Source organism: Dryobates pubescens, chromosome 6 (assembly GCF_014839835.1).
Source record: "Dryobates pubescens isolate bDryPub1 chromosome 6, bDryPub1.pri, whole genome shotgun sequence".
NCBI classification, from domain to species: domain Eukaryota; kingdom Metazoa; phylum Chordata; class Aves; order Piciformes; family Picidae; genus Dryobates; species Dryobates pubescens.
Window position 1 is genome coordinate 46,018,525 of NC_071617.1, and position 24,158 is coordinate 46,042,682.

Below are 24,158 nucleotides of genomic sequence, written 5' to 3' on the forward strand. Positions count from 1 at the left end.
CTTGATGCAGGCCAGGATGCCATTGGCCTTCTTAGCCACTTGGGCACATTGCTGGCTCATGTTCAGCCTACTCTCAACCAGTATCCCTGAGGTCACTTTCTGCCTGGCTGCTCTCCAGCCACTCTGCCCCCAGCCTGTAACACTGCATGGGGTTGTTGTGACCAAAGTTGAGCACCTGGCACTTGGACTTGTTGAATGCCATCATGTTGGACTCTGCCCATCTGTCCAGCTTGTCAAGGTCCCTCTGGAGAGCCCTTCTTGGTATCATCTGCAATCTTACTGATTATGGATTCAATACCCCCATCCAGATCATCAATAAATATATTGAACAGGATGAGACCCAGCACTGATCCCTGGGGCACACCACTATTGCCTGGCTGCCAGCTGGATGTGGCACCATTCACCATCACTCTCTGGGCTTGGCCCTGCAGCCAGTTCCTAACCCAGCTCAGAGTGCTACTGTCCAAGCCAGGGGCTGATAGCTTGGCCAGGAGTTTGCTGTGGGGGATGGAGTCAAAGGCCTTGCTGAAGTCCAGGCAGACTACATCCACAGCCTGCCCCACATCCACCAGGCAGTCACCTGATCATAGAATGAGATTAGGTTGGTCAGGCAGGACCTGCCCTTCCTAAATCCATGTTGGCTGGACCTGATCCCTTGGTCATTCTTCATGTATGCAGTGATTGCCCCCAAGATGATCTGCTCCCTAATTTTCCCTGGCACTGAGGTCAGACTGACAGGCCTGGAGTTTCCAGGTTCCTGCATCCAGCCCTTCTCATGGGTGGGCAATATGCCTTCTGCTTTTAGTGCTTCGTAAGACTTCCTCTCGTAGATATTGTAATTAGTCTTAAATGTGACAAGTGGGCATCCTGATTAATTTTTTTAGCTTATACAATGTGCATGCCTTCTAAATGCATGTTGGATTAGTAAGGGACAAAACCAAGCAATTTATACAGCCTCTATTGGAGGGAAGAAGTGACCCTTTCAGTATTGAATCTTTCATTTCACCTCTGCTGACATGGGAATATTTGCCCAGGTTTCTCTAGACTTTACAACAGTGTCTTTTGAACAGGCTAAATGTGTAATAAATTCTAAGTAATTTGTGGAAGGTTAGGAGAGGCTAATGGTAAACTGCAGTTGAGATCTGGCATGTGCAATTTTAGCCCTAAGGTGCTAAGCACAAATCTTACTTCTGAATTTTAAGGAAGGAACATGGTTTCAAAATCTAGATCTCCATTTTGTATCTTCGGCAATTACTTTCTTGGTGATAAGTTATTGTCTGTGATATGTGTTTATTGTCTAATTTATCTTACTTTTGTATTCCTCTTTCTCAAGAACAAACCATTCCTGGGAACAAACAAGAACAGCAACCATACATATCTGCCCGTGGAGCCCACTAATGAACCAACAGAGGTAATTGTTGTAGGTTTTGCTGAGTTTTAGGTGAACTATGAAGAGCTGTATCTGGTGATAGTTCATCCTGAATTTAGGGGTGAGGTAAACTATTACCAGTTTTTAGAAAGGAGAGGCTTGCATTGCATCTTTCCTGTGTAATCTCTTCCTAAAAGCCAAGCAAAATTAATTGTGTTAATTGAGCACAGACTTGATACAGTTGCACCAACAGTAAGTCATCTAGGATGCATCATTTAATCAGATAACAAGTTCCTGACAATAGGGAAAAGATAGCTTAGAATCCTGAGCCCCAAATTATATGAGGAATGTTTACATATTCTCTTCTGAATCACGTTTCCATGTACTCAAGTAGGTTTAACCTATAGAAGGCAGTCACCTTTACATAGTGGCTACATGGCCAGATAAAAAGGAGGAGATCGGAAACCCATTTCCAAAGGGATTCACTTTCACAGTCTCACAGTATAACTAAGGTTGGAAGAGACCCCAAGGATCATCAAGTCCAACCTATCTCGACAGACCTCACAACTAGACCATGGCACCAAGTGCCACGTCCAATCTCCCCTTGAACACCTCCAGGGACGGTGACTCCACCACCTCCCTGGGCAGCACATTCCAATGACGAACGATTCGCTCGGTGAAGAACTTTCTCCTCACTTCGAGTCTAAACCTCCCCTGGCACAGCTTGAGACTGTGTACTCTTGTTCTGGTGCTGGTTGCCTGGCAGAAGAGACCAACCCCCTCCTGTCTACAACCACCTTTCAGGTAGTTGTAGAGGGCAATGAGGTCACCTCTGATCCTTCTCTTCTCCAGACTAAACAATCCCAGCTCCCTCAGCCTCTCCTCACAGGGCTGTGCTCAAGGCCTCTCCCCAGCCTTGTTGCCCTTCTCTGGACACGTTCAAGTGTCTCAATGTCCTTCTTAAACTGAGGGGCCCAGAACTGGACACAGTACTCAAGGTGTGGCCTAACCAATGCGGAGTACAGGGGCACAATGACTCCTCCATTGTGACTGAGCAACTACCACAAGGTAGATTAAGTAAACTGCAGGAGAAGACTTTATGTAGGACTTGAAGAAATGGAGCAGTTATTTGCTCTTGACAAATGGTTGCAGACCTACAAATTGTGACTGGGGATGGGCTGAGTTAGTTCAGCATACTGAGGGGTCCTCATGCTTAGGCAAAGCATAAAAATCTCTGTGTGCCTTGAGGGTGACAAAGAACAACAGCTGTTATTGTTTCAGCAAGCCAGAGTTTGCAACACTAAAATGAGATTTTTGTCTCTAGAGATAGAGTTTTCATAGGTAATCCATACACTTCCACTCAATCTCATCAGCAGTAGCTTTTGGAGTGATAGGGTAAAGGAAAGAAACAGCAGAGGCAGCAAAAGAACAGTTTACTCTGTGATCTAAAAATAAGCCCAGCTGTCCTTTGCAATCAGGCTTTAACTAGGTGGAATGGAATGGAATGGAATGGAATGGAATGGAATGGAATGGAATGGAATGGAATGGAATGGAATGGAATGGAATGGAATAGAATAGAATAGAATAGAATAGAATAGAATAGAATAGAATAGAATTAACCAGGTCGGAAAAGACCTTTGAGATCGTCGAGTCCAACCTATCACCCAACACCATCTAATCAACTAAACCATGGCACCAAGCACCCCATCCAGTCTCTTCCTAAACACCTCCAGTGGTGGTGATTCCACCACCTTCCTGGGCAGCACATTCCAATGGTCAATCACTCTTTCTTTGAAGAGCTTCTTCCTAACATGCAGCCTAAACCTCGCCTGGTGCAGCTTGAGACTGTGTTCTCTTGTTCTGGTGCTGGTTGCCTGGGAGAAGAGACCAACCCCCACCTGGCTACAACCTCCCTTCAGGGAGTCATAGAGAGCAAGAAGGTCTCCCCTGAGCCTCCTCTTCTCCAGGCTAAGCAACCCCAGCTCCCTCAGCCTCTCCTCACAGGGCTGTGCTCCAAACCCCTCCCCAGCTTTGTTGCCCTTCTCTGGACACCTTCCAGCAACTCAACATCTTTCCTAAACTGAGGGGCCCAGAACTGGACACAGAACTCAAGGTGTGGCCTAACCAGTGCTGAGTATAGGTGTGAGTACTGGTGACTGATAGCAAAGCCTATTATACTATTTTTAAGAACAGATTAATTTATCTGAATGATTTTTTGCCACTAACCATGCTTCTGAAGAGCACTGGTCCATGTTGGTTTTCTCTGAATGGTAGAATTGTGCAATCATAGAATAATTGGGGGTGGAAGGGACCCCAGGACGTTTCCTGTCTAATCTCCCACTCCAAGCAGACCTGACTTTTAGATTAGCATAAGCAAATATCTTTGCTCTTGCAGGAACTGCCCATTACAACAATCACAATTTTCCCCTCACTGTCTTCTTAGTTAATACTGTTGCACACTACCAAAAATGCATGGGTGGCACATTCATCAGCTGTCTTTGCTAGTGAACCAAGGGCTTCCACGATGGGTGATTCACTTGATTTCTTCAGCTGGTTGGATAAACATTATAGCTATTTTATCACCTGCAAATGTATGGTAAAGTCTAATTATTTAGAAGGTAACAGTCCTCTTTACTAATCTTTTGAAGCTTCAGAATTCCTTTTCAGATTTTATGTTCAGTGAAAGCAAGCCCTTTTTTGGCTTTCCAGGGAAATAATAGGATTTTAGCAAAGTATCTGGGAAATAATAATAAAATTCATTAATGTAATATCATAACCTGGCAGAGGATTTTGTTGTTGGGTTTTTCATATAGAGAGACCTGGGGACTCCACCTCACCTTCTAGGTCATGGACAAAACCTCCAGGCTGTAGAGGAAGATAGAAAATAATCCTCTTTATGGAACTTTGTTGTAAGCACTACTGCTAGATGAAAAGTTTTGCTGTTGTAAAAGTTTTATGCTTTGGCACAAACATGTCACCAAAAGTAATTGATGTTTGGACAGCATTTCACAAAGAGGAAAGGACTGTTGAGCTATGTAGGCAGAAAACCAGGATCTGTGTCTTCACTTGGATTTGCCTTTGACTGTACAAATAGACCTTATATGAATTCTGTATTATCTTCTAACCTCAAGGTGAATGCTTTCATAATTTGCCATTTCAGAACTGGGGCAGTGACCTGTCATGTTCTGAACGGGCTCCATCCAGTCATGTCCCAACATCAGGTGAGGAAGAGGTTTTAAGCTAAAATCACAAGCAGGAAAGATTTCACATTTTGTTTTTAAAAACAGCAAGGTCTTGGAAGTGTACATCCTAGAAGGAAAACAAACAATAAAGGCTGACATATATTTAGTAGCAGAGGAAGAAAGTTTGTCTTGCCATACACAGTAAGTTCTATATCACAGCAGATGTGTCCTCTGTGAATAAATGTGATCATAACTATTGTCTTCAGCAACATGGCAGATTAAAATCACTTACATAGGTTAGTGGCTCAGCAAGTTAAACCTACCTGGTGAGCCTACTCTGATAAGCAGCACAATAGGAACACTGTGTGTTGTTGGAAGGTTTTATGGGGAGATTGCTAACAGGGAATATTGGTCTACAACCCAAACCCAAAGATTAGTTTAACAGAGATTGAATGTGTGCCTAATGATATCTACTCTGTTTTTACTTTTTTTTTCCTAAGATGCTTTAAATTCCATTTATTTCCATGTTGGTTGAGTACACTGTTGCAAGGAAAGGCAAGAAGTTATGTCTTCTGCCTAGCTGACACAGAACTTGAGGCTCTTTCTCCCTAAAAGTCTGTAAAAATGCCATCAGGTTGGGACTAAAAACTTGTATCTTTATTCTGTTAAACAGTATTTTGTGTCAATTGTCAATAATCTTGTTTTCTTTGCTCCTACTGGTTTTTAGTGCATGAGCTACAACCTGCTGACATCAAGGTCATAGGTGCATTGGGAGATTCCCTGACTGTAAGTACTACTGTATCTCTCTCACTCTGAGAATGAGAAGAGCAATTGTCAAATTCTGCTTAGATGTGGTTGTGTCAGGTATCATCAGATAGAAAGCAAATTGTTTTGGCTTGACAAGAAACCCAAACCTCATCTACCTGTGTCTCTTTGCAAAAAAATAGCCTGAAGGGATAGAAGTGATACTGGGAATTGTGTAATCCAACTAATTATAGAATCATAGGATCAATAAGGTTGAAAGAGACCCCAAAGATTGTCAAGTCCAACCTGTCACCCAAGACCTCATGACTACTAAACCATGGCACCAAGTGCCACATCCAATCCCCTCTTGAACACCTCCAGGGATGGTGACTCCACCACCTCCCTGGGCAGCACATTCCAATGGCTAACAACTCTCTCTGTGAAGACCTTTCTCCTCACCTCCAGCCTAAACTTCCCCTGGTGCAGCTTGAGACTGTGTTCTCTTGTTCTGGTGCTGGTTGCCTGAGAGAAGAGACCAACCCCAACCTGGCTACAGCCTCCCTTCAGGGAGTTGTAGACAGCAAGAAGGTCTGCCCTGAGCCTCCTCTTCTCCAGGCTAAGCAACCCCAGCTCCCTCAGCCTCTCCACATAGGGCTTCTGCTCCAAACCCCTCCCCAGCTTTGTTGCCCTTCTCTGGACACCTTCCAGCAACTCAACATCTTTCCTAAACTGAGGGGCCCAGAACTGAACACAGGACTCAAGGGGTGGCCTAACCAGTGCTGAGTCCAGGGGCAAAATGACTTCCCTGTTCCTGCTGCCCACACTGTTCCTGATCCAGGCCAGGATGCCATTGGCCTTCTTGGCCACCTGGGCACACTGCTAGCTCATGCTCAGCTTACTGTCAATCAGTACCCCCAGGTCCCTTTCTGTTCAGGCCAGAAAGAAACTGGAGCACACAGTTTATTCAAGTATTTTTGGAAAGAGAAATGTCCACCTTACAGGAAGTCTTTTCTGACGTGAACCCCAGATCAAGCAATTGGCATCTTTCATGTAATTTTAGACATTGATGAAAAATCCCGTGGAAATAATTGATTGCAAGATGAGAGAATTCTGGTACTTCTGTATTTCAGATTTTTGCTTTCAAATGTTGCTTCCTGGTTTAGGCATCTTCCAGTTAAACTGATGCATTTTGTGTACCAAGAAATGCAAACTGAGAAGCGTAAGCACAGAAAAAGAATAGCAGGGAATACTGCAGGCCTGCACAGAGGTTTTCTGAGAAAAAGTTCCAGAATCACACAGCACTGCAGAATTGTTCTGGCATGGGATGAAAGCAAACATTCGTGTCAACAGTTCCCATGAATTTTAACTCCTGAACCAAACCAGTGCTCATTCCAGCAGCTTCAGCTCCTGAAGGGTTCAGAGGGAGTTGGACAGCCTGAAGCCCTTATGTGATCAGGCTTGTTTACAGGCAGGTGTGCATGTCTTCACCTCTAAAGCTGATTTTTCTTGACCCGATGTAATCCTGCTTTCTCCCCCACTGCTGAATTTCCAGCTTTTCCCAGAAGACCTCAGTAATAACCCACAAGTCTCTCTCCTATCCATTACCATAACTCTTGAAATGAACTGCTTGATTCCGTCCCTTGCATCTAGTGCTGGACTTGTACAATAGCACACACCTCTTCTTTTTAAAATGTAGAATCTTTTAGTGGACAAAAATGTCTCACAGAGCCCTAGTCATAAAGGTCAGGCTCTTATGCTTGAAGTCCCTGTCTCAAGTGCTGAGCAAGGCAGTTTTCAACAGTGCCATTATTCATGCAATTCCTATCAGTTGCCATAACCACAGCAAGATGTGGTTGGGGATTTTATTAAAAGATTTATTGCTAGGGGCAGGTAGAAAAAGTGGCAGAGTATTTGCCACACTTATATACACATACACACACACAAAGGGCTGTACAGTCAGCAGCAGTGGGGACTTGACACTGCCTAACCATCCCTGACACAGAGGGGCTGCAGCAGCAAAGATCTGTCTTGGTGCACTGAGGCATTGATTTTCCTCCTGGTATTTCCCATGAGAGCCCTGAATGCAACCAGTGTTTAGGGCTGAACTGATACCATAGCTTTATGAAGAATACAAAATTAAGTGAAACCACTGAGAAACTATAAAGCTGCATAAGAATTTATTTTCACTATTGCTGTCCTGAATGCAAAGTCAGGGTGCTGACCTTGCTAGAGGTCCCTGTGAGTGGGGTTGCTTAGCCTGGAGAAGAGGAGGCTCAGTGGGGGGAGACCTTATTGCTTTCTACAACTACCTGAAGGGTGGTTGTAGCCAGGAGGGAGTTGGTCTCTTCTCCCAGGCTACCAGCACCAGAACAAGAGGACACAGGCTCAAGCTGTACCAGGGGAAGTTTAGGCTGGAGGTGAGGAGAAAGTTCTTCACCGAGAGAGTTGTTGGCCATTGGAATGTGCTGCCCAGGGAGGTGGTGGAGTCACCATCCCTGGAGGTGTTCAAGAGGGGATTGGACATGGCACTTGGTGTCATGGTTTAGTAGTCATGAGGTGTTGGGTGATAGGTTGGACTTGATGATTTCTGAGGTCATTTCCAACTTTATTGATTCTATGATTCTTTGAACTGAAGGCCTGATGTGTTCTGACTGGATTGTATTTTCTCTGATCCTCTGCATTATGCTAAGTGAGATACTTTTGTACAGAAGGAGAAGCCTGTGGATGTGAAGCATGAGAGATGGGGGTCTGCCCAGAGGCCAGTGCATGGTGGTGAATGTAGACATGGACCATTTATGATAACACTGAGATAACTGCAAAAGCTTGGCTGAATGCAGAGTAAAGTTAGCAAAATGCTGCAGCATTTTCCAACCACCATAGCTGTCTTGCTTAAACTTAGAGTACTTTTTTTCATCTAGTATTTCATACATTATACTTTTCATCCTTTCCAGACTGCATTAGGAGCCAAACCAAATGACCTACAGACTGAATTGAGGGGACTTTCCTGGAGGTGAAAACTCTCAGTTTTGATTTTCTCTCTTTTTGTTGTGTTGCTGCTGCTGATGTTGTAGGTTTTTGGGTTTGTTTTCTCCCCTTTTTGTTCTCTCCACAGACACAGTTAAAAGTGTGGGTCACCTGATTGTGTAGTTATGTAGTTATGTAAATGCAGGGGTAGGATGCTGAGAGCAAGTATTGCTTGCCAATTGGAAGAGTCAGGAATGAATAAAAAAGGAAATGATCCTTAGTGGGGGTGGGATGGAGGGGTCAGATGGGGGGGGCTGCAGAAAGGAGGGCGGTGGTTGTTTTTGTAGGGGTTTTGTTGCCTTTTTTAAAATGAGACCTGTTACAGGCATGGTCCTGTGTATCTGACAGCACTGGATTATTCATTACTGAATTGATTCTCTTAGCCTCTTGCTAGTCTCTCTGGAATTTATTCAAAATGTTGCTGTTGCTGTGATTATCTAAAGCAGTGTTTAATGTTAGACGGTCTGAGTGAGTGTGGGTTGCATGAACATGATGAGAGCACTGCATGAGTACTCAAGTAAGATGCCCCAAACATCTTTGCTGTTGTGGACAATGAAAGAATGTCAGAGTGGATGTGAACCTCAATATCCATGCTAGAATGGAAGGAAACTGCCTGCTTTGCATGGCCAGAAGTATGCTTGCTAAACCTGTGTGCATGTATACATTCTTGTCTTCATCCTTTCTTCTCCCCTTGTACCTATCTGCAGGTGTAGATAGCTACAGGAGGAGCAGCCAGAAGTGATATATGAATGTATTGGCTGTTAACATTGTCAAGTTTTGAATGATAGAGGCAGAGGCTCTTTTCATAATCAGCATTGTAGAATCCCAGATAGGTGATTAATGAGCATTTAATACAGTCTCTCATCTATGCATAACTGCACACCAGTGCCACATGGAGCAGTGCTGGTGAGGAAATATGCCTTTCCATGATGGGCAGCCCAGCTTCTATTTCCAGTCTGGAGGCACAGCTTCTATCTCAGCTGATGCCCTGCTTGATTTAATGTGATGTGGGAGTACTGAAATCTACTTTCAATACTTTCCCTGAATTCTTGTGGTTTATCTCCTAAGTCCTCTTTGAAGTTAGTCTTCTTTTTTCCCTTCCTGAGATGCTACAGCAACATATGGTGACAATAAGACAGATGGTTGCAGGATTAACTCTTTTTAGTGATTTTGTTCTTTCCCTTTGTAGTATTGGAGGTGATGGGACCCTGGAGACCCACACTACTTTACCCAGTGAGTATTGTTCTCTATTATTCAGAGAAAAACAAAAGGTGAGTATTACTCTGAAAGCAGTCTAGGTGGATGCTAGGAAGCATCTGGAAATGGTTATGCTTTCCTTGTGAACAGTGAAGGATGCCTATCTGTTGTGGATATCAGTGTGTGACTCACAGCTGAAACCCAGACTGACTTGACTAGCTGTGAAGTTCATTCAGCCTTTCCACATCATGGGATCTGCATGTGATTGTGTTGTCCTTCTGACTGATGTGATTAGGAATAAAAGTGCTGAAGGTGACAGAAGTTCATGGCTGACCTGCTCCTCCCGTATTTCATTCTGTACTTTCTGGTGACTGACTGTAATGACTGTGGGCAAATGAAGGGTTATGAAACAATTAGTGGTCCATCTAGCTAGGACTGCTGACAAGGCTGTGGTTCCTTCTGATCATTTCAAGTTGCCACTTGCACTGAAAAAAAACCTAAGTCAATTTCTTGTCCTCATGTAATTGGTGCCTGTAGTTGCCATAGAAACCACTAAATGGTCAGTGTGACTATAAACTGGTAGGACTTGGTTCACAATGGTTCATCTATCTGTGATCCATGCTGTGGAGCAGTCTGACAATATCTGACATTGTTGGGAATAAAATCTGGTATGTTTTTGTCTTGTACCATGCACATCACCGTGTTTAAAGAAAAATACAAGGCACATTTCATTTATGCATTATAAATGAGACTCCATCAAGAGGTTTCAGACATCACTACAACCACAGCAACAATAGCAGCCTTCAGGCATCATGCTTCCTTGCTGGAGGTTTTGCTGAAACCTAGAAATATGAATAAAATTCACTTCTTGGTGATAAATATTATCTTGATGGATAGCTGGAAGAGCGGGAGGCAGAGGGCCTTATCTGGAGCAAATGCTCCTGATAATGAAGGAAAGTAACCATGATTACTCTGGCACTTAAATTCAAGATCAGTGAGCTGTCTGGGACCTGCACATCTCTTAGGCTGCCAGGTCCTGACTCCTCAAGGGCTTGAGGAGAAATAATTGTAGTGCTCAAGTTTGGACAGTAACTAGGTTCTCCACAGCAAGTATGTCTAAGTGCGGGGTTCTACTCATTGGCCACAACAATCCCATGCAGTGCTACAGGCTGGGGGCAGAGTGGCCAGGCAGAAAGGGACCTGAGGGTGCTGGTTGATAGTAGGCTGAACATGACCCAGGAGTGTGCCCAGGTGGCCAAGAAGGCCAATGGCATCCTGGCCTGGATCAGGAACAGTGTGGACAGCAGGAGCAGGTAAGTCATTGTGCCCCTGTGCTCAGCACTGGTTAGGCCACACCTTGAGTCCTGTGTCCAGGTCTGGGCCCCTCAGTTTAGCAAAGATGTGGAGTTGCTGGAAGGTGTCCAGAGAAGGGCAACAAAGCTGGGGAGGGGTTTGGAGCGCAGCGCTATGAGGAGAGGCTGAGGGAGCTGGGGTTGCTTAGCCTGGAGAAGAGGAGGCTCAGGGGAGACCTTATTGCTGTCTACTACTACCTGAAGGGAGGTTGTAGCCAGGTTGGGGTTGGTCTCTTCTCCCAGGCAACCAGCACCAGAATGAGAGGACACAGTCTCAAGCTGCACCAGGGGAGGTTTAGGTTGGATGTTAGGAAGAAATTCTTCACAGAAAGAGTGATTGGCCATTGGAATGTGCTGCCCAGGGAGGTGGTGGAGTCACCATCACTGGAGGTGTTCAAGAAGAGAGTGGATGGGGTGCTTGGTGCCATGGTTTAGTTGGTTAGATGGTGTTGGGTGATAGGTTGGGCTCGATGATCACAAAGGTCTTTTCCAGCCTGGTTAATTCTAGTCTAGTCTAGTCTAGTCTATAAGGTCATGGTGAAAAGCCAGGTCGATATTCCCACCACTCATTTGGCTTGTGGTTCTGCAGGAGACAGTGCTGCTGATTGTACTGTGGAGAGTTAAACATTGTGTTGTTTCTTTTAAGATATCCTGAAAAAATTCAGTCCAAACCTCTTTGGCTTCTCCACTGGCAACTCTAAGGAAACAGCTGGATTCAATGTTGCAGAAGGAGGGGCCACAGCACGGTAAGCACAGTCACATCTGAGAAAAGGGAAAGGGGTGAGAAGTAACAGATTGGCAGATGATCTTTGAAGGGTATACTAAGGTTAAATTAGTACTGAAGGCCTGCTTGTAGTGAGTATGTTTCTGTGATCTGTTGCTTTCTTTGATGCAGTATTTGGGGAATTTATTTGTGTTGCTTTCTAAGTTAGAGATAGAGAGAAACTTCCTTCCATTATCCTTCCCTTTCTTCCTCCTGCTCAGATTTTCTGAGCCAATGTCTTAGTTATACTTCTAATTCCACCAGTACTTTTTTCTGTCCAGCCTTTAGCATACAAGGCTCTGATTCATGGTCAGGCCATATCTGAAATGGAAACAAAAAAAAAGGCAGCGTGAGCATCTTTCATTTTTATTTCTTGAGTTCTGGGAAATGTGCCTCAAACTAACAAACAGAAGCCCACTGCTACCTTAATAGCATTTAAAAAGATTGGTGTTTGCAATACATAGAAGGATGCAGCTGGGAATTAATTCCTTTCTCCTCATGAATAAAAAACTCTACTAGTCTGTGAAGAACCAAAATGTGTAAGAATTTGTATTACATATGCTGTGCCTGCTCTGTGGATACTCATGGGATTTGTTCCCAAGACATTCTGTGACTACTGTAACAGTCATTAAATTTGGGTTGTAATTGGTTTTCAGGATAGCTAGCAAAGCTTGTGTAGCTACTAAGTTCTTGATGGGTGCCTTGACCAAAGACTCAGGGTGACCAGTGTAGGTTCTGGGAGTTCAAATAATGTAACTGTGTATGTGCAGGTGTTGGAGAGAGGCAGGGCTTATTAGCTCAATTACAGTCTTTTTCTAGTATATCGAGAGCTCAGATTTCCAGCTGGTGTCTCAGTGTGGTTTATGCTTTGGCCTGTAGGTGTTGAATGCTGGACTGAGGCTCCCCAGCCTGGCAGTTCCACAATGTAAGCAGTATCTTCCAGCCATAAGACAAGCTGTGGGAATTTAAGGCCAGATCGGGGAGGCTGGTTAGGTGCCCAGCTTCTGTGTAAGCACCTAACTCCCTCATTGATTTCTGAGTGAGTTATGCAACTAAATGTCTCTGTGCATCTGGGTATTAGTGATTTTTCCCCAAACAAAACACAGTTAAGCTAACTCTGACATGGGAAAAATTCATCCCAGTTGCCTGCCACTTGGCAGCCATCCTAGCTGGAGCCCATTTAGATCAGATTTTGGAACTGCTGCTGATCTTGGTCCCTCCTTGTCCTTTTGAGGCATTGCTTTTAATCTACTGATTTCTATTGATCCTAAAATTCCCTGAAATGAGGAGTGGGAGAGCAAGAATACAATGCACTTTCAGAGAGTGCATCTAAGACGTTGTTCTTCACAGAAAGAGTGATTTGCCATTAGAATGAGCTGCACAGGAAGGTGATGGAGTCACCATCACTGGAAGTGTTTAAGAGACTGGATGGGGTGCTTGGTGCCATAGTTTAGTTGATTAGATGGTGTTGGATGATAGGTTGGACTCGATGATCTCAAAGGCCTTTTCCAACCTGGTGTATTGTATTGTATTGTATTGTACTGTATTGTATTGCATTGTATTGCATTGTATTGTATTGCATTGTATTCTATTCTGTTCTATTCTATTCTAAAATGCTTTTGTCCTCCCTCTACAGCAATATGACTGTCCAAGCACATAAATTGGTGGAGCTAATGAGAAGCAGCTCGGTAAGTAGAACCTGGACCACCTCTTGAGTACTCCTGTGGTCACTGGGAGATGACTTTAATTAATGAGGTGCTTAAGTAGTGAAGAATGCTTTGCTGGTGGAAAAAAAGAGTTGGTGTCCTTGCCTCTGGTGTGCTTCCCAATATGAATGTGCCAGGGATTAATTTGCCTGTATGAATCCACGCAGGCAGTGTGGCCAGGAATTGTAAGGATGGTAGTGAGGAAGAGGAGAGATCTGAAGGTTTTGGGAGGGATCACAAGACTTCCTAGTTGAGCAGCAGCATTCAGAATGGAGGTCAGAAAGTCTGAGTGTAAAGTCACCGGAGCAGGCACCTGGTAACCAACGTGAATCACACTCTCAGGTCTGGGAAATGACAGTACTGGGAAGGGGGATGACTGAAGCCTTCCCAGGAGATTAGGCCCTCTGAAACTCTGGTTTTGAACATGCAAGTGATTAATTGGTGTCCAGATTAATCCAGTGGTTGGGTGAATTACTGACATGCCACAAACTTTTAGGGAATTAGTAGGCAATCTAGTGTTATGAACCAGATTTCTTTGCCTGCTCCGCTGAGGGCTACAAAGAGGTCCAAAAGGGTGAATCACTGATAAAAGTGAATCAGTTTAGTAAACAATATGTTTATTAATATTTATTCATTAATATGTTGTAATGGGTTGGGGCAGATCCCCTCCCCACCACAGGCAGAAATAACGACTCAGACAAACGGATTGCAAAAGTGATGAAAGTTTAAATAGAAAGCAGTGAATGTTACAGAAAACCCAAAGCGCAGTGACAAAGAAAGATCCCATCCCCACCTGAGGGTGCATGCAAAACCCCCAGGGCTCCTTCTTCCCCCTCCCTCTGCTGCGCTAGTCTCAGCTGGCCAGGCCTGAGACTGCCCATCCCCCTGTGGCCTTGGGCCCAATCAGGCCCGTGGCCGGGAGATCTCTCCCCCAGTTACCAAGTCTCGGAGAGGGAAGGAAAGAGGAAGTGCCAGACCCCGCACTGGATCTTATAGTGGTGCAAAGAATTATGGTAGGAAATACACAATTTCCTGTGTCCATCCCTCTGGGCTGGACTTCTGGACACAGGAAGTGAATGCACCAGGGGGGCACCCAGCTCAAACTACAACATATGTATTTATCAATATTTATTAATTACGAATGTCTTAATTCAGCTGCTGTCGTTTGGGGTGGAGAGAGGAAATATGGGAGAAAAACAAGGCTGCACTGCTCCAAGTGTGGGCTGAATTTGAGTGGATGACTGTTTGGGTGTGAGCTGTTGGTTCAGGGAATTGTAAAGGAATGGGAGTGCCCGGTGCTCCTTGGCTGAGGCTGAATGGAAAGGGAAGGTACTGAATAAGCAGGATTTGTCAAAGCATGTGTCTCTCCATGCCAGCACTCTGGGTGGATGCTGCATGCCAACCCCACTGTCAGTTACTCTGCATTAACCATCATTTGGCAGAGTAAAGGCAGCTGGCACTGCTCTTCAATAACATAGTCCATGGCTCTAGAGCTTTGTTTTATTCACTGCTTTTTATGAATTTTAAAAGACGAAAACGGGGAAGTTCCTGCCTCTTTTCCTCTTTGTGAAAGGCTTTCTGAGCAAAGTGCTGGTTAAGGAGAATTCAGACCTGTGGGTGATTCCCAGGCCCTTCCTCTATTTGTGGGATCCTTTTACAGATGTTTGTTATGTAAATGCACCACACTAAAAATAGCCGCCTTTGATTCTTTTCTTTGTACTGAATGTTACAAAATGTTTTGATGAGATCCAGCTCTCAGCAGCTCCTATTGTTAGCCTGCGGTGACGTGGGTGCTGCAGCTGCCCTTATATGAGCTCAGTGAAGTCACCAGCCTCCCGGACTCTTCTATTTTAATCCAGCTGTCTGTTTCCTGGGGCACCGTTTGCCCCTCCTGGCCATAGGGTAACACTCACCCATCTGGCATGGATGCCCAGTAATTCCAGTTCCACAGCTCCCTGAGTCGCTCCAGCATCCACTCCCACACTGCTTCATTCTCACACTGCCTGCAGTGTTCAGCTGCAGCTGGTAAATCTCTCCTGTCCAACCCTGTTCTGAAGCTGACATTTATTTAGGGACCCTTGCTGCCACAGACACATTTCCACGCTTGACTACGCTGACAGATCTTGTCTGCTGAAGTGGATTTCCATACAAAAGTCAAGGTGAATTGCAACCAGAATATCAAACAGTTCACATTTTCCCCCTGGACAGATGCTTTGCTTTTGCCAGCTTAACTCAGCATGCCTTTTTTTTCTAGTCTGTTATGCTGCCTGTAACCCTTTTAACCCCATTTGTGAACGTTCCCTCTGCATGCTTAAGCAGGGGATGCCACAATCTGTTAATTTTATGTGCCACTAGGAAATTAATTTCAAGGAAGATTGGAAGCTGATCACTGTCCTCATTGGAGGCAACGACCTATGCCAGTACTGCTTGGACAAGGTTTGTATCTCCAAATTAGGTATGCTTATCCAGGCACTTGGCAAGAGGCCAGCCCTGGAAATTTAACCTTTCTCTCTCTCTGAGCCAAAGTTCCTCTGTTTAAAAAGCACTTAGAAGTCCTGTTCCTTTCATCTGTATTGTATCAGAAACAAGTGCACAGCTTTTAATATTGGAACACTGTAGCTCTGTAGTAATGCATTATTTAGGAACCATATTAAACAGATCACCAAGGATAAACCAAAGAGATCTCCCAGTTTAACAGGATGAAGCAATCAGAACAGCATGATGTCTTAGGTATGTTGTTATGGGGGCACAAGTGAAACTTTATTCTGGAAAGCATCTCCAAGAAGTAATTACTGAGGATGCCTAATTCTTGCTTCAGAATGACACCTAGAGAAAGAACATCAATTTATAGTGAAAAAGATGTCTTCAGCTGTCAGTAGTTATACTCTCCAAAAGGGCTCCTGTGGCACCGGCTGGAAGTCTGGACCTCAGCTTGTTGAAATGACAAGGAACTGTTCTCAGTGTTGCTCATTTTCCTTTAGAGGCTACTCCCTAGAGCCTCTGCCCTGACAGCTACACCTCTATAACTACGTTCATGTAACTGTTTTGCCTCTGGGGTTTGTGTGGCCTGACAGCCTCCATATCAATTTCCCTGGACTGTCAGTTTAGAAAAACAAGGTATCACTCTGTTTATAAGGCAAACCAGTCTGGTCTGGGTCCCATAAAAGACAATATGAAACACAAAAATGTGATTTATGTAGGCATTTGTCAGGCAAAGACTCTGCCAAGAGCTATCATATATCTTGGGGATTTTCTATGGACGTTAAAGGGATATGCTAGTGACATAGAAACATGAGCACTCTATAACCTGTGTGCATGTGGCAATAAACCTCTTGATATGAAAAATATACCTGCTGACAAAGAGAAAAAGAGCACTGAGTCAGTATGTCTTTTCTTGGACTGCCTTGCAACCAGAGTCTATGGACTCCTTTGTTCAGGTGAAAGAGTTCAACTTAGGTCCTGAAAGAAGGCTGATCCTATTTATTTATTTAAAATTACACAGGAAACCTATTCAGTGCAGAAGTATGTAAAGCACCTTCAGGACATGCTGGATATTTTCTATGAGGAGGTAAGCTGTGAAGATACCCTCAAAGCTATGTTCCTGGCGAGGACACTAATGTTTTTCTCACCTCTGATAGACTGTAAGGGATTCTGTTTTGTACAAGGTCATCTTTGAATTAGCTGGAGTTGGACTGCTCCTCAGCACTGCATTTCAACAATTTTGTGAGCTGTTATTATTCTATGAGCTATTCTACACATTGGCCACAACAACCCCATGCAGTGGTGCAGGCTGGGGTCAGAGTGGCTGGAGAGCAGCCAGGCAGAAAGGGACCTGGGGGTACTGGTTGATACCAGCCAGCAGTGTGCCCAGGTGGCCAAGAAGGCCAATGGCATCCTGGCCTGCATCAGGAACACTGTGGCCAGCAGGAGCAGGGAGGTCATTGTGCCCCTGTATTCAGCACTGGTTAGGCCACCCCTTGATTCATAGAATACATAGAATACATAGAATAAACCAGGTTGGAAGAGACCTTCAAGATCATCGCGTCCAACCCATCAACCAATCCAACACCGCCCAAGCAACTAACCCACGGAACCAAGCACCCCGTCAAGTCTTCTCCTGAACACCTCCAGTGATGGCGACTCCACCACCTCCCCAGGCAGCCCATTCCAATGGGCAATCACTCTTTCTGTATAGAACTTTTTTCTAACATCCAGCCTGAATCTCCCCTGGCGCAGCCTGAGACTGTGTCCTCTTGTTCTGGTACTGCTTGCCTGGGAGAAGAGACCAACATCCGTCTGTCTACAACCTCCCTTCAGGTAGTTGTAGAGAGTAATAAGGTCACCCCTGAGTCTCCTCTTCTCCAGGCTAAGCAACCCCAGCTCCCTCAGCCTCTCCTCGTAGGGCTTATGTTCCAAACCCCTCACCAACTTTGTTGCTCTTCTCTGGACTTGTTCCAGCAAGTCAACCTCCTTCCTAAACTGAGGAGCCCAGAACTGGACACAGTACTCGAGGTGCGGCCTAACCAGTGCAGTGTACAGGGGCAGAATGACCTCCCTGCTCCTGCTGGCCACACTGTTCCTGATGCAGGCCAGGATGCCATTGGCCCTCTTAGCTGCCTGGGCACACTGCAGGCTCATGTTCAGCCTACCATCGACCAGCACCCCCAGGTCCCTCTCAGCCTGACTGCTCTCCAGCCACTCTGACCCCAGCCTGTAGCTCTGCATGGGGTTGCTGTGGCCAATGTGCAGAACCCGGCACTTGGATGTGTTCAATCTCCTGCCGTTGGACTCTGCCCATCTGCCCAGCCTGTCGAGGACCCTCTGCAGAGGGACCTCCTTCCTGTGTCCAGTTCTGGGCCCCTCAGTTTAGGAAAGATGTTGAGTTGCTGGAAGGTGTCCAGAGAAGGGCAACAAAGCTGGGGAGGGGTTTGGAGCACAGCCCTGTGAGGAGAGGCTGAGGGAGTTGTGGTTGCTTAGCTGGGAGAAGAGAAGGCTCAGGGGAGACCTTCTTGCTGTCTCCAACAACCTGAAGGGAGGTTGTAGCCAGGTGGGGGTTGGTCTCTTCTCTCAGGCAACCAGCGCCAGAACAAGAGGACACAGTCTCAAGCTATGCCAGAGGAGGTTTAGGCTGGATGTTAGGAAGAAGTTCTTCCCAGAAAGAGAGATTGGCCATTGGAATGTGCTGCCCAGGGAGGTAGTGGAGTCGCTATCACTGGAGGTGTTTAGGAAGAGACTGTCTGGGGTGCTTGGTCCCATGGGTTCGTTGAGTGCTGGGTGATAGGTTGGACTCAATGATCTCAAAGGTCTCTTCCAACCTGGTTAATTCTATTCTAGTCTATTCTACCTGAGACAGTGGGCTGCAGTTTCAGGAAAACTCTGTGTTTCACAGGGTTTTTTTTGCTGTGGACCAAACATAGCACAACCCTAGTGCCAGTTTTGATGGCTAAGCCAACTACACAGAGTTTCATTTGCCCTAGAGAAAATGGAAAATGGCCCAGGGAATGAAGCAGTGTTCATACTAGCTGCCAGGAAATTTTTGGCTGACATCCACTGTATGTCTCCCTCCTACTCCCTTTATACATCATCCTTGCACATGCTGTTGGTTGTAGTCGGTGAGGTTTGCACTAGATTCCTTGACCTATGGATCACATCTTTTTCTCCCTTTGTAGCTGTGTCATGTTCTGTGATTTGGTATGTCTGGTTGTTATAATCCTTGCAGCTCCCAAGAGTCTTTGTCAACATGGTGGCCATACTAGACATCTCTGGACTGCGTCAGATAGCAGCAAGCTATTCAGAGTGTGCTTCGATAGTGAAGTAAGTGAGAAAAAAAAAAGGCCTTTGTTTTTAAAGTCCTGGGCTTTTTGGATCAACCTAAATTGCTTCTGCAGAAGAACATCCTCACCGAGCTTTCCAAGCTACTTTTGTTGCAGCCTTTAACTGGTGCCCTAGTTCCCATTAACTTTCTATTGCTTCTTCCAATACTTCACCTAGAAGGCATGCACTTGTAGGTAGCAGAGTCATCATGTTTCTTCTCAGTTCTGATGCAGCATGTCACAGAACAAGTCACTATATAATTAATGTACTACTGAACTTCAAGGCCTTTTTTTTCCCCCAGCCATTGAGTGCTCTGCAGCACAGGCTGACATTCCTGACACTTTTCCATGTATTCAGTGCTGCATTACCTGTGATGCAGGATGGGATGCATAAAGCAGAATGCACAGGAACTGCTTTTCGTACCTAATGGAGATGAGAATCCTAGCTCAAGATTTGAGGGACTTGTAGAAATCACCAGTACCTTTCCAGGAGTCAGGATGGACATAAACAGGCTCTTTAGTCGAGCAGAGATAGGTGTAACAAACCAGTAGTTGGAAGTTAATAAATTCAAATGAAACTAGGCACAATTTTTTAGTAATAGAAGCAATTCAGTACCTGAATGCACCAGAAGGGAAAATAAGGGATTGACCATCTTGCTTAATGTCTTCATATTCATGTCAAGCACATTTCCTAGAGGATGCATGTTAGTATTAGTTGTGAATTTCAGCACAATTTATCACCGCTTGACATGGGGGTAACAGAATAAACCACAGTGGTCTAAGGAGTCAGAATACATAAACAATTTGTCCTTTCTATCTTTGAGCCCCTGGGTTTCTGAAAATCTTCTGGAAGCCTAGATATAGGTGTTTGGAGATTTTTATTCTAACATGTGACTTCCTGCTAAAGTGTGGCATACTAAACACTTTTGTGTTTAACCTGAGTTTGGATCTTGCAGTTATTACCAGGTATGGCAGGCATTCATGTGGGAAACTAAACCAGCTAAAAACTAAGGCAGTAAGAATTTATTCCAGTATCTATTACTAAGCCAATGTGATGGCTGTCTTTGGGGGTGTGAGCTTTGAGTACCTATCCTGAGCTTCTTCAAGCAGACACATGTAGCTGAGGAACTGTATAGGCTACTCCAGGTTGGCTTTTAATTCTGACATTTCTTTCATTGAAGGAGCATTTGCCCATGTGTCTTAAACCCTGAGGAAAATTCTTCCAAACTACAAGAAATTAAGAGAATTAACAGAGATTTTCAGGTAATAAATATGTTGATTCTGTAACTGGCTATTGTCACCTGAGTCTTTTTATACTGCTTTCTTTGCTGCCCTTGGCCTCATGGATATCCTCAGCAGGACAGAGACATATGCCTGGGAAACAGTGTGGCTCCAGTGTAACTAAAACCGCAGCCAGCTAACCAGTGGGCAGCAGGGCAAGCCTTTCCATGCGGCTTTATGATTTGACCTCAGTCGTGACCTGGAGGCAGACCGAGGCAGGTTCTGTTTCCAGTTGCTGTTTTGACAGCTGAAAAGGAGTTACTGATGACAGCTGTTCTGTTGATATGTCTTTGTCCATTATGAATCCAATGAATAGCTCGTAAGAATTAACATGTCATGTCACTGCAAGGGCGGCAAATTACCTTGCGTCAGCTGTTTCGTGGTTACTCTTAGCAGAGAAAATGAACTAAACCAAGCTGATGCTCCTTCCTTTTGCTATGGCCTGAGAATGTGCACATTGATACTTACCATGGGTCAGCTCACTGAGAGTAACTTTTCATAGCCTCAGGCATAAGATTCACTCAAATTTAATGAAGGCTGCAAACAGCTATTGGAGCAGAAGGTTTTTCCATCATTCCATCCTTTGAATACAGGAATCACTGTATAAGTTCACATTATGCTGTCCAGTCCTCTATTCACCATTACTGGAGGTGTTTAGGAAGAGACTGGATGAGGCACTTGGTGCCCTGGTTTAGTTGATTAGATGGTGCTGGATGATAGCTTGGACTTGATGATTTCAAAGGTCTTTTCCAACCTGGTTAATTCTATTCTATTCTATTCCATTCCATTCCATTCCATTCCATTCCATTCCATTCCATTCCAACGCTCAAAGTTTACTCTCAAGCTATAATGTTCTTTGACTTAATCTGTGATCTGCAACAAGGTAAGTTACCAAAAAACTGCTGACTGTCTGACATACTCCTCTTTCTATGGCTCCTTAACAAATTCTATTCTATTCTATTCTACTCTACTCTACTCTGCTCTACTCTGGCTCTGGGCAGTGGATGTTGTTCAATGAATGCGATGATGCCAAAAAAAAATGCATGTTGGAAGATGCTTATATAAACCTATTCAGGGGGCCAATTTCCTTTACTATGAAAGTGAGGTTAGGAATGTTTTGAGATATTACTAGGAACATTAGCATTTATAGCCACATGCTGGCCAGTCACAAGGATATATTTCTGTTATCTCTATGAATGTCTATTGCCATAATTTTCAAAAGTGGAAGGTGATTTGTTAATGTTTCTTTTGCTTCAAGCATACCTTTCTGAAAAATGAAGTGCACTTCAGTCTCAGGTTGGCCTTCTGAGCTCATTTGTCTCTTTTAAAGGTGTTGATCTTATTCCTTTTAGAACAATTCTCTGTAAACTTCAATTTCATTGTGATTGCAAGGTCGTTATAAAAATCCTTCCAGCGAAGCAGCCAGCAGTCAGAAGAAAAAGGGAAGAAATGAATGAAGTGGAATGTGAGATATTGCTAGGGGTACATCTCACATCTGACCAAAGGAATTCATTTAGAATAATCTCTTGATTTTCTTTTTACACCCAACTGTGGATTTGTTTGTACTTCTTCACTCTCCTGCTCAAAAAACTACAGCTACCTTTTAAAGGCGTAGCCTGAAACTGTCACAACTACTCAACTGGATTTATACTGGTGACTTATGGCTGCCTAGCTTGAAAGAAGTTTAATATGCATGTTTTTCATAGCTGACAAACATTCTAAGATGAACCTTGTAAGTAACTTTCCTGTTTCCAACCATGCAACTCCGTACAGGCTGAAGCTTTGCAGCTTGTCAACAGCGGTCAGTATGAAGAGAGGGAGGACTTCGCAGTTGTCATGCAGCCATTTTTCCGCAACACTTTGTTGCCTCTGGATAGTGTAAGTCCTCTTTTCCTTTCCCATTACACAAAGACCAGGGTACCCTGAATTCTTTAAGGCAGTAAGACCCATGTCAGAAGGACTATGCTTTCTTCTCTTTGCACAGTCTATCAGCACAGTGTGTTGCAAGGAGAGCGACAGAGGAGAAGACAGGAAAGACTGTGCTGTCTGTGACTCAGAATGGCTTTAGGAATCATTTGTAGCATGCACACATTAGACCTAAGCACCTTCTGGTTTCACCTAAACTGCTTGTATGTTCCCCTCTTGCTTCTCCTGTTTGTGGGCTTTGTTGGTATTCACCCCAATTTTCTTCTGATTGAGGTGCTGGAGTATGTCTAAGTTTCCTACACATGTAGACCAATGCTTGCATACCTGGTTCATCACAGCTTGAAAACAGGAAGCAGACTTCTAGCCAGCTTAGCACTGCGTATGCTGTACATTTAATCGGGGTGAATGCTAATCAAAACCATGCCGTTTTGCACAATACTGATTATTTTGCCATATCACTCCCATTCTGTCCTCTCAGCTTTCAAGCCCAAGGAATGGTTGCCATACTGAGGAGGAATTTATTTCCCTGTGAAAGATATTTGTGACAACTACATAAGCCCACAATTAGCAGCCCTGCCTGAAAAAGCAGCAAAATTTCAGCCCCTGAAATGTTGTGACTCTGAGCTGTGGAAGTTTTATAAGCCAGAATAAGCAAACCATTTTCTATCAGTTCTTTGCAGGATAGAATACATAGAATAAACCAGGTTGGAAGAGACCTTCAAGATCATCGCGTCCAACCCATCACCAATCCAACACCGCCCAAGCAACTAACCCACAGCACCAAGCACCCTGTCAAGTCTTCTCCTAAAAACCTCCAGTGATGGCGACTCCACCACCTCCCCAGGCAGCCCATTCCAATGTGCAATCACTCTTTCTGTATAGAACTTTTTTCTAACATCCAGCCTGAACCTCCCCTGGCGCAGCCTGAGACTGTGTCCTCTTGTTCTGGTACTGCTTGCCTGGGAGAAGAGACCAACATCTGTCTGTCTACAACCTCCCTTCAGGTAGTTGTAGAGAGTAATAAGGTCACCCCTGAGTCTCCTCTTCTCCAGGCTAAGCAACCCCAGCTCCCTCAGCCTCTCCTCGTAGGGCTTATGTTCCAAACCCCTCACCAACTTTGTTGCTCTTCTCTGGACTCGTTCCAGCAAGTCAACATCCTTCCTAAACTGAGGGGCCCAGAACTGGACACAGTACTCGAGGTGCGGCCTAACCAGTGCAGTGTACAGGGGCAGAATGACCTCCCTGCTCCTGCTGGCCACACTGTTCCTGATGCAGGCCAGGATGCCATTGGCCCTCTTAGCTGCCTGGGCACACTGCAGGCTCATGTTCAGTCTACCGTCGACCAGCACCCCCAGGTCCCTCTCAGCCTGACTGCTCTCCAGCCACTCTGACCCAGTGGTAGAGTTCACGTAAGAGATGTGATTGTTGATATAATGACAAATTTAGGTTTGTTATTAGAGTTGCTGTGTGAGGTTGAGCAGGCTGCATTACACAAAAGGTCCCAGGATGCACTATTCACTCCACAGTTTGGGCCCCTCAGTTTAGGAAAGATGTTGAGTTGCTGGAAGGTGTCCAGAGAAGGGCAACAAAGCTGGGGAGGGGTTTGGAGCACAGCCCTGTGAGGAGAGGCTAAGGGAGCTGGGGTTGCTTAGCCTGGAGAAGAGGAGGCTCAGGGGAGACCTTCTTGCTGTCTACAACTCCCTCAAGGGAGGTTGTAGCCAGGTGGGGGTTGGTCTCTTCTCCCAGGCAACCTGTGACGGACCAAGAGGACACAGTTCAAGCTGTGCCAGGGGAGGTTTAG

At 44.9% G+C, this 24,158-nt stretch overlaps 1 protein-coding gene across 1 annotated transcript in view; it reads left to right on the forward strand.

Moving 5' to 3' along the window:
- PLB1 (phospholipase B1) overlaps positions 1 to 24,158 on the forward strand; it is a 128,945-nt gene that overhangs the window by 98,179 nt on the left and 6,608 nt on the right. The window contains exons 48-59 of the mRNA XM_054162299.1: positions 1,334 to 1,411; positions 4,530 to 4,590; positions 5,279 to 5,337; positions 8,247 to 8,305; positions 9,509 to 9,552; positions 11,515 to 11,614; positions 13,268 to 13,319; positions 15,693 to 15,773; positions 16,840 to 16,905; positions 19,057 to 19,151; positions 20,332 to 20,413; positions 22,205 to 22,309. Coding sequence (XP_054018274.1) covers positions 1,334 to 1,411; positions 4,530 to 4,590; positions 5,279 to 5,337; positions 8,247 to 8,305; positions 9,509 to 9,552; positions 11,515 to 11,614; positions 13,268 to 13,319; positions 15,693 to 15,773; positions 16,840 to 16,905; positions 19,057 to 19,151; positions 20,332 to 20,413; positions 22,205 to 22,309 — 882 coding nt within the window. The remainder of the gene's footprint in view (positions 1 to 1,333; positions 1,412 to 4,529; positions 4,591 to 5,278; positions 5,338 to 8,246; positions 8,306 to 9,508; positions 9,553 to 11,514; positions 11,615 to 13,267; positions 13,320 to 15,692; positions 15,774 to 16,839; positions 16,906 to 19,056; positions 19,152 to 20,331; positions 20,414 to 22,204; positions 22,310 to 24,158) is intronic.